The following is a 9763-nucleotide window of genomic DNA, read 5'->3' on the forward strand; positions in this document are numbered from 1 at the left end:
GAAAATCTTTGGTTTGCTCCCCAGAACCCCTTTAGTCCCAAGACTCCGCATCAGAGACGTCATCATCGTGGCCAGCACTTACAGCCTGGTTATTAGTCTCTTTAAGAACACCATGCAAGCGTGACTTCTCCTCTGCCACGGGCCTGATTTGTATTATATAATACCCTCACATGAGACATAGTATCATCCCAGAGGATGTGACTGTCTCGCCCGCGTGTGCGGACACATGTGCTTCTACAAAACACCCTCCAGTGTGCAGCATGGACTGAAAAGAAATCGTGTTTGTTGTCGTCAGCGGTCAAATAAATCAGACATTCCACTCTTCAGAAATGCAGCTGATGAGAGGACCGTTTTTAATCGAGGAAATGGCAAATCATGAAATACTCCGGGTGAAATATAAAGCCGATTCAGTGGAGCGTACACTGAAAAAGATGAATGTGAACATTATAAACTCTGAGGTTATGTAACTCTGTTATGAAGTGATTACAGGACGTACAGACGCCTCGTACGGCTCGCCAAACATCAACACAATGCAGTCTCACTCTGAGGGCGAACAGCAGCTACAGTACATCTCTAATTCCCTTGTCCCTTTCCTTCAATGACCTCAGTCTTCCACAGGGAAGTTGGGACTCCACACATCTATATTGATGGTTTTCTATGCTCTGACTTGTTCTCCGGTTGTTCGGCTCAGCTGTGTGTGGCTGCAGTGTCCTCCTCTGGGCGGGAGCCGCTCTCCCCCGCCTGCTCGTCTCTCACTTTGACAGCGTGCAGGGCGTAGTTGATGGCGGTGCTGTTAGTCCAGCTCCAGGCTCCTGACACTGGGTTGTACAGCATTCCCTGGACAGACTGCACTGAGAAACCGTCTGAGAGTGGATGAAAAGGATACAGAGGGTTAGAGGCTGAAGAAGAAGCAGCATGACAGCATCACAAACTCTCCACACACTTTTCTTTCTTAATTACCAGTAATATTATAATTTTAAATCAATTCTTGCCAGTCAGAATGGGTTCATTAGTGACTGGCCAGTGTCTTTTTTTAAAATAAAAGAAATCTCCCCAAAACTGTTAAAGGTTGAGTTCACCCAAAATTGAGAATTTAGATTAATTAATCCTGGTCTTTGGAAGCCCTGAGATCCAAACTTGATTTAGAAATGAATAGAAACCCTTTTTAAGCCAAAATCTTTACTGGAGCTGCTAAAATAAAAGGGTTAGTGCACAACCTTGGATTCGCAAGAATGGAGCAAATTCATATTTGTATTTCTTCATTTGTTTTGTTTTTTACATTTTAAAACAAGTCCTCATCTACTTCAGTTGTTCAAGAGAACACTGCAACACTGTCTTACTGTGAAGCTCCAGAAATGTTTTATGGACTATGAAACTGAGTAGATCGTGAATAAATTTTGATTTTGGGGTGAATTTATCCCTTAAATATCATGCAAACATGTATAATGACCATGAACATGAAAAATAAAAAGAATTTTGAGTTTTGTTTGCTATGTTTATTAATTTACATGTTAAATTTGTATCTGCTGAACAGACTGAATTGGGGGCTTACTGGACTCCAGGAGGCGCTCCAGCTCTACTGGGCTGATGAACTTCTCCCAATCGTGCGTCCCGCTGGGAACGATGCGCAGCAGCTGCTCGGCTACGACGATGCCCAGCGCGTACGACAGGTTGGTTTTATTAATAGTCGTGATGAAGAGTGAGCCTCCTGGCTGCAGACAGAGAAAAGGAACAGTTTCAGTTCATTAGTTATTAAACTATTACAGTATTTCAAGGAAATGTTGCTTCACGATATGTGTTTGATGATGACAACATATCCCTGAAGGTACTACATACACAAGCAGAGTTCGACCTGGGTCATTCGGGTATTTATAGCATGGATTTAGAGCTTTCAGTGCACAAGACAGGAAAGAAACGGTGCCAAATCTCAAGGTTCAACCTCGGTCAACATTTAATAACTCGGAAGGAGACTGGAAACGATAGAAAATAAAAGAGCAAGAGTGCCGCGCTGCTTCAAATTGAATCCAAACAAATCAAGAATTCATGTTTAAGCCTCCCTACATAGACGCCCTGAGGCAAGATACATTTGAATGGTTGTCTGAGTAAAAAAAAAAACTGAAGAGAGAGATTTGGGCCAGAGAGAGAGAGAGAGAGAGAGAGAGAGATACGGTCCTGTCATACCTAAACCAAATGCAGAGGTATTAAGAGAGGAGGATTTGTTCCTGTCAGATCCTCTGGTCCACTGACCCAGGAGATCAGCTGCTCTCACTATTGATTTACCGCCTTCTCTCTAAAGCTCGTCAACGTTCAATGTGACTTATAAACACACATGCCAGCCTCTCCCCGGAGACACACAACAGATGCAAACACAACAAACAGAACAAAATCACCATAAGCACATTAGCATACGCTCACATGAACACACAGACACGTACTGTACATGTGATAACAGCTGGAGGCAAACACACACACAAACAGAAACACACAGACACACACAGAAACACACACAGTATCCCAGGACACACCTTCAGCACGTGGCTGCAGCAGAAGGCGAATGTCTCCAGGTCGGCCAGATGCTCCACCACCTCGGACGCCACGACGGCGTCGAACTGGCCCGCCCCCTGCTCCTCCTCTCCTCCCTCCTCCTCGTCCTCCGCAGAGAGCTCCTCCAGAGTGCAGGCTTGGTAGCAGACCCGGTCGCGAAGGTCCGGGTCATAAGATGAATGCAGCTGGGCTGTGCCGATGCTGTCCTCCACTGGATCTATACCCAACACACTGGCTCCCAGGCGACCCAGGGGCTTGTAAAGGACAATGAGGAGGGAGGAGATGAGTCACACGTGGATCTACTGTGTGTCAAGTCTTTAAAAAAAATAAAGCTTCATAGGGTAAAACTTCACTTTCAATTTTATTCCACACTGTAGGAAACTGTCTTCAGCTTCACCACACAGTGTTAAAAAACAATACAAGCTGATGAGGACAAACGGAAACAAACAACCGTATTTTCAAAAAACACAAGTATTGTTAAATTAAAAAGAGTCGGGAAAGGTTGTTTGAGAAATCATTAATAATACTCTTACACTTCAGTTGAGCTTTGATGATTAGTTGATTAGTAAATACATTTTTTAACTCAGGCATTGTCATGATTCCAGCTTCTTAAGTGTAAGAATGTGCTGCTATACTTTATAGTTTTTTCATCTAGTAGATTCAATTCAGTCAATTTTCCATCTTCCCTTTTCGCTTCTTGACTGACAGTACTTGCTTTTTATCTTTTTGTTGTCTCTTACTGTGTTTATTGTACAATTTTCTTGTATGTGCAAACCTAAAATAAACCCAATTCTGATTTTGGTCATGAATTTCATATCTGTGAGCATTTTCTTTTGTTTGGGCGTAAACGCAGCTTACTAGTATTTTGTATGTTAAAATTTTCTTTATTTTTTTAAAAATAGTATGTAAACATGTTCAGGGTGAATGTAATTTTGGGGAATCTATTTGTATCACTCCATTACTCAGAATGTATTGTTAACAGCGATGAAATAAATCACCATGTTTTTAGAAAAAATGCGAGATAAATCAGGCTGTGACTGGCATACATAACATAAGATAGTTAACATAACATTCATAATACAGAGAGAATGACGAGGACAGGGACATTTCTGGCAAAGAAATATGAGAAAAATGTTCTGAGAAAACAGTCTTTAAAGATGTGCACTGAAAAATAACATCTTCAGACAAAAAAGGTGAATAGAGTAAAAACCTAACTAATAAATATCACCATTACTGAACGTTTTTGATATTTTCTGTTTAAATATGCAAACAAGATTATCTAATTAAATATGTATCAATTTGCATACATGTCAAGAACAGAAATCTAAGCCTAACACTTATATATCATCTTGTATTATTATTAAGTATATTCTGGATATTTCCTTTTCATGTAGTCTGAAAGAAGATTTGTTATGGCAGCAAAGTAGCACAGAATCTAAAAGTTATCCGGTGCATGAACATATGGTGTTTTCACCGCAGAGTCTCCACATAAGAGACGTATTTTGTGTCAAGGCAATGAGCCGTGACCCACAGTATAGTCCACACTGACTGTTGACCGTATGAATAGTTCTAAAAATCATCAAGTGAGTGCAGACAAATGCCTGTAACACACTGAAAGAAAAGAAATGGCACTTTAAAAGGTGGTAATGGTGTTAAAAGATGTTGGATGTGAACATGTGAACTACGATGCCCCCTTGTGGACAAAAGCTCAACACACAGGCCTCTGTGGGGAGCTGCACTTGCTTGCCCAGGGGCTGATCTCCATCCTCCCACAGCTGATCCCTCCTGATGGGAAGGGCTGTGGCGACGAGACGCCCAGAGACACAAGCACAGCCTCAATCTTAACAGACGCTTTTTGAATTTATTTTGTGTGTGTGTGTGTGTCCCAAAATGACAGCCTGTGTGACAGAGCCTTATAAATACAGGACCTGATTTTGTCTTCTCAAATCACACTACACAGCTGGTACGTCCTCAGCTCAAATGAAGGCAAAGACGGAGGCGCTGTCCTTGGCTGCCCAGCTATCAACACTAACAAACAGATAAACAACTGTAAACGACCGGCTGTCCCATCCACCAAACCGAGACCAGTCAAATCAGAAGAGAACGAGAATTAGGTTGACGTTTAAATGTTTTTTTTCTCTGGCCACTGGTAGGTATGTGAAAGGACGGCCGCTACAATGCGCTGAAAGCAGAATCTTACAGCGCACAAGACTAGGAAACGACACAACATGATGTGACAGGTAGCAATTGAAAATATTGGGAGTGGACAGAGAATGTATACATGAGGGAAAGATATTTTTGACTGCATGTCCTTGTTTGCACCGTGTCAGGAATATTTCTCACACACACACACACACACACACACACACACACACACACACACACACACACACACGCGTACACACACACATTTACCTCTGTGAGCAGGCCTCCTCCACAGCCGACATCCAGTATTCTGAGTCCTGCGAGTGGTTTCCCAGGATGACGCGTGTTGTGCACATTCAGCAGATTATCCCTGAACAGTAAATGAGCGTTAGGTTAAATTTCAAAGTCCCTCCCACAAGCACACCTATCCTTCTCCAATACACACATCCATCGTATTACAAACACTCAGTTGAAAGGAAAATGACTGAGGGAAGATGTGTGTATTCTTAAACAACCACAGCCTACATAATGCTGCTTAATGCATCCACATTCTGTCACATCTACCCTCATTTCACCATGAGCTCCGGCATCGGTCAGCTAACAACCTCAAATGTCTTCTGGCTACAAAAATCACCCGTGTTCTCTTTCCTCCCTACCTTCCTTCCCTCCTTGCCTCTCTAACACACAGTCTGATGACTGTCTGCCTCGGGCAGTAAACATGCAGAACAGGCAGAGATCTGGGAATGCATCATCCTCATTAAAGCTCTGCTGGGGTGCAAGAGCCATTTGTGCAAACAGTGAGAGAAAGAAAATAAGGTGTTGGCAGACATCCACCTAACTGGCTCCCAGCCCCACCACAACACAGAGACACAGACAAAAGCTTCTTAGCCACAGTCCCACAGTCCCATCTGCACAAGATTAACTATTATTATTTAAAATAAGATCTATAATTCTAGTGATACCAAAATATTCATATTACTCTCATTGCATGTCATCATATTTCACTTGAAATCATATTTGGCTACAACACCTGGCTATATTTCTCAAGGTAAACTTACTGAAGTACAGTATTTTACAATTGCTTCAAGTATTGATGGCAGAGTTCCCATGTTGCCAATATATTGGCCAGCAAGCCAAACCGACTCAACTTTAAACGCAGTATGTAATTTCTGCTGCTTCTGTTTCTCAGTCATAACAATGAATCATTCGCAGACTTTCTGCTTTATTTTCTGACATATCATCTGATGTTTCCCAGGAAATAATAGCAACAAGCGACCACATAAAAACGTAACTTCTCTGGGTTTGAACAACGCTTTAAAAATTTAGGACAGTGTCTGTGCAAAACACAACAAAAAATATTACCAAGGTCAAAGTTTTTATACGTTTAATTGTTGAAATATTAAATATTATATCTTTAATGTAAAGTGTAAAACGCTAAAGGCTTATTACCAGGGCCTGCAGGCCTCTGAATCTATTCAACATGTGTTTGCATCCTTTTGAGCTAATTTTGGTATTACAGAGCACTCCAACATTAATTGCCAGTTTCTTCATTGCAATTGCCATTATTTCAAATGTGTGGCAGTTGGGGGGAAAGAAACACAAGGAGGAAGCTCATTTTTTATTTTTATGACTGCTGTCAAGGGGTTGCATTGGATTAAAATGATGCAATATGTAAGATTCTGTTAAAACAATTATAAATTAGCTACAGTTATCACCAAAATGTGAAGAAATAACACTTTAAATTATGACATCTATGTAGCATGTTGCAGAGACATTTATTGAAGTTAGCATGCTATCAAACTAGCCCCAGCCTGTCCTGATCCAAAGCTCCTGTGCTAGCAGTACAAACATCAACGCTTGTCCAGTGCTGTGAGCTTCTGGTCCAAACCTCTGGCTGCATGGCTAACTGAGCAAACTAACTAAACTGCAGCTAAGGTTAGCAGCGGTTAGCGGGTACTCTAGTGATATGCTGCCCACTGTTTATTCAAAGTATGAATCTGACATGTGGTCAGTTCTTACAAATTGGCCCATTAAGTGTTTGTTTTAGTATTCAGTTGTGGTTTAACATGATATACTTTACAGCATCACACTTAAACTCAGAAGCAATTCAATAACTTAACATTGATTTGGTCAATAAAAACACTAACTTTGTGGTCGAAACAGATCAGGAAAAGTAAACATTGAAGTTGTACAACAATAATAAAATGTCCCCTTTATGAATGTAAAGTCGGACTCTAGACTTAATTGGCTGTATTCCTTATCAGAAACGCAGAATGTTAAATAAATCAAATTAAACATTTCGACAGTCAGGATTGGCTGTATCACAGTAAGATTCTGTTGGAGTCTACAAGGTATAGCAGCAACAGTAGCAGCCGTGCTGCTGCGTCTCATTTAGACACAGCCTGAGGGCAGACCCATATCAGGCAAATCAGCCCCACTCAGACATACACTGGCACTGGATCTGTCACACTGTCACCATAAACACACATCATCGTCACCACCACAACCGACAGGACCACAGAGGGGGAAGGGGAGAGCAGCATCGGGCTCTTGGCTGGATGGGTAATGTAACGATGCTGTGGGGCCCCTCCAGCAGATCTTATCAATCAAAACAGCCACGGCCCCCAAATCATGCACGTATGTAGCGTCAGGGCGGCTGAAACGCTATTGGCTGAAACTGTGCTGATGTGTGGAGGAATCCTGTCACTTTCAATGTGCGTTACTTCGGCGCATCCCTCGTGTTATCTCTGCGTTCAAACAGCACGAGGCTGCTTCTCCCCCTGGGTTATGTTTTGACACGGTTGCTTGACGCCTCTGCCAGTCAGTCCCCTGTGTTGACAGTGACTTGGTCGTGGCATCTTGGCATTTCAAAAATAAACAGAATGAATATTGAAGTGCACATATTGTGTTCAGGCACACACCGTATAAAAGGCACCCTCAGGTCATTCATGGCATGAAGAGCTGCAAATTCTCCCTGTTCATCCCACCACTTGCCGGCCAGTGACTGGAACCTTCTCACCTCATCTGGGTCCACTGTGGTTTGGGAGACTGACCGCAAACTGTGTATGACAAAAAAACAAACAAAACAGAAACATATCAAGACCTAACATGACATTTGATACAGGGAGGCACACAACACTGGAAAAGTTGCTGTATCTAATAGGGTTGGGTATCACCAGGTACCTCGCGATACGATACTATCACGATATTTTGCCCACGATAACGATAATATCACGATACAGCGATTCTGCGATAATCGATATATTGCAAGGAATTTCATCCACGATACATCACGATATCTGTGTCACTGAAGAAATTCAGAATTTATTGACTGCACTGAATCCATTTCACAGGAATTACAAAACACTGTCAATCAATTTCACATGAATGACAGGTTCGATTCCGGCCGGAGGTCCTTTGCTGCATGTCACATCCCTCTCTCTCTCCCATATTTCCTATCTGTCTACTGCTTAATAAAGGTGTCTATGCCAAAAAAATCTTTAAAAAAAAAAATAAAACAAACAAAAACAAAGAGTATATTGCACAGTGTCTCTTCTTAACACACACACTGACTACAACTATCATTAAATATCTATATGTATGGGTTTCAGAGCTACTTAAACCATTTTTTTAATTTATTTTATTTGGTTGTATACCTATGTTTGAATAAAGATAAAGCTGTCCTCCGAAGAGGGGTGGTGGTGGTGGGCCAAAAAATAAAAAATAATAAAAATAATATTATATTTTTTTTTTTTTACATTTTTAAATATCGATATTTGGCACCAGTGTATCGATAACGTACCTCAAGACGAAATATCGCGCTATATCGTAGTATCGATATTTTGGCACACCCCTAGTATCTAATATGATGCACCCCAAATCTTCCAGTCTGTGCTGAAATGATAAGTTCATTTGTCAAATGGGTTAAGAAAGAAAATTTAGAACCTCCGATGAGCAATTAACCATTTCAGTCATTTAAAACTTTCTTTGGACATTTGCTGGTTTTTGACTCTTAAATTTAATGATCTTCTTAATTTCACACTACTAAATATCACATTTTTGGGGGTCTTGGTTTGTTGTTTGGATAAATCAAACCAACCAAGGTCACTGTAGGTGAACTGTAGCTCTGTCAACTGGACAATAATGGACTTCGTCTAATTTAAGGTGCGATATGTAAGTACTGACATAATTACACTCAAAACAAATAGGGGGCAGCATATCACCACAATAACCACCAGCTGCAGCTAACTATAGGTCTCATTCCCTAGTTAGCTCAGTTAGCTGTGCAACTAGCGGTGTTGTTGTTTGTTAGTGTTGCTGTTCACACTGCTAGTACGGGAGCTTTGGACCAAGATGGGCTGAGGCTAGATTGTTAGCATGTTTACACAGTGATACTGGATATCTCCGCAACACAACACCATGTCAAAACTGTTGTTCACATTCTGCTGATGATGCCAGTGGTATTAATGTTTCCTGCTGATTTCCCTACACATTTGCACCGCACCGCATCCCCCACCTTCGACACAGACATCAATCAATTGAAAAGGTATTTGACATGTTGACTGAGGACAGAAACTGTTGTCCTGTCGTCAGCCCTTCTTAAGGCCAGTAGCCTACATTTTAAAGCCCCCGCCCACAAAAGATATTTGTGACTTGGCAATTTCAGTAAATGTTAGGTTACAAACTGTCCCGTTTCCAGCAATTACTACAGATTCAAATGTGACCTTTTAACCCCCGGGTACACCCCCCTCACTGCTGTACCTGACGGGACAGGGCAGGGCGTGTTGCTGGGTCTTCAGACAGGCGCTCCTCTGCAGCCACAGTGTCCGCTGTTTACACACCGCAGTCCAGCTGAAGCCGCTCCGCGTCACACCGCACACAGCGCCCCGTTTGCGGCTGTACAGTCCGAACATGAGGCGGCCGAACTTATTCGACAACATACTGTCTGGACACAGTCAGGCGACAAGCTACGCTAAATTTGTTCACCGCATACTCAGTTTGACCGAGAGTGCTCCCGCATTCTCCACCCGGGTAGAAACATGATACACTTTGGTTCCTACGAGTCAGACACCAG

The 9763-nt window shown here is 42.0% G+C and overlaps 1 protein-coding gene across 1 annotated transcript; it reads right to left on the bottom strand.

The window, feature by feature from the left end:
• Window positions 1–330: 330 nt before the first annotated feature.
• coq3 (coenzyme Q3 methyltransferase) lies at window positions 331–9742 on the bottom strand. The gene is made up of 6 exons (XM_030394977.1): window positions 9451–9742; window positions 7611–7748; window positions 4960–5059; window positions 2526–2798; window positions 1553–1712; window positions 331–863 (listed from the first exon to the last, which is right to left on the bottom strand). The coding sequence occupies exons 1-6, from the start codon at window positions 9627–9629 to the stop codon at window positions 688–690; spliced, it is 1026 nt and encodes a 341-aa protein (XP_030250837.1). The 5' UTR covers window positions 9630–9742; the 3' UTR covers window positions 331–687.
• Window positions 9743–9763: the final 21 nt, after the last annotated feature.

Source organism: Sparus aurata, chromosome 17 (assembly GCF_900880675.1).
Source record: "Sparus aurata chromosome 17, fSpaAur1.1, whole genome shotgun sequence".
Taxonomy (NCBI): Eukaryota; Metazoa; Chordata; class Actinopteri; order Spariformes; family Sparidae; genus Sparus; species Sparus aurata.

What these genes read in the sequence shown, in the direction of transcription:
- coq3 (XM_030394977.1), bottom strand. Translation starts at nt 9,629, where the DNA reads ATGTTGTCGAATAAGTTCGGCCGCCTCATGTTCGGACTGTACAGCCGC. An exon ending in CTGAGGGTGCCTTTTATACG is followed by an intron (nt 5,060 to 7,610) that starts GTGTGTGCCTGA and finishes TTTACTGTTCAG; the next exon opens with GGATAATCTGCTGAATGTGC. An exon ending in GGAGCGCCTCCTGGAGTCCA is followed by an intron (nt 864 to 1,552) that starts GTAAGCCCCCAA and finishes ATCCACTCTCAG; the next exon opens with ACGGTTTCTCAGTGCAGTCT.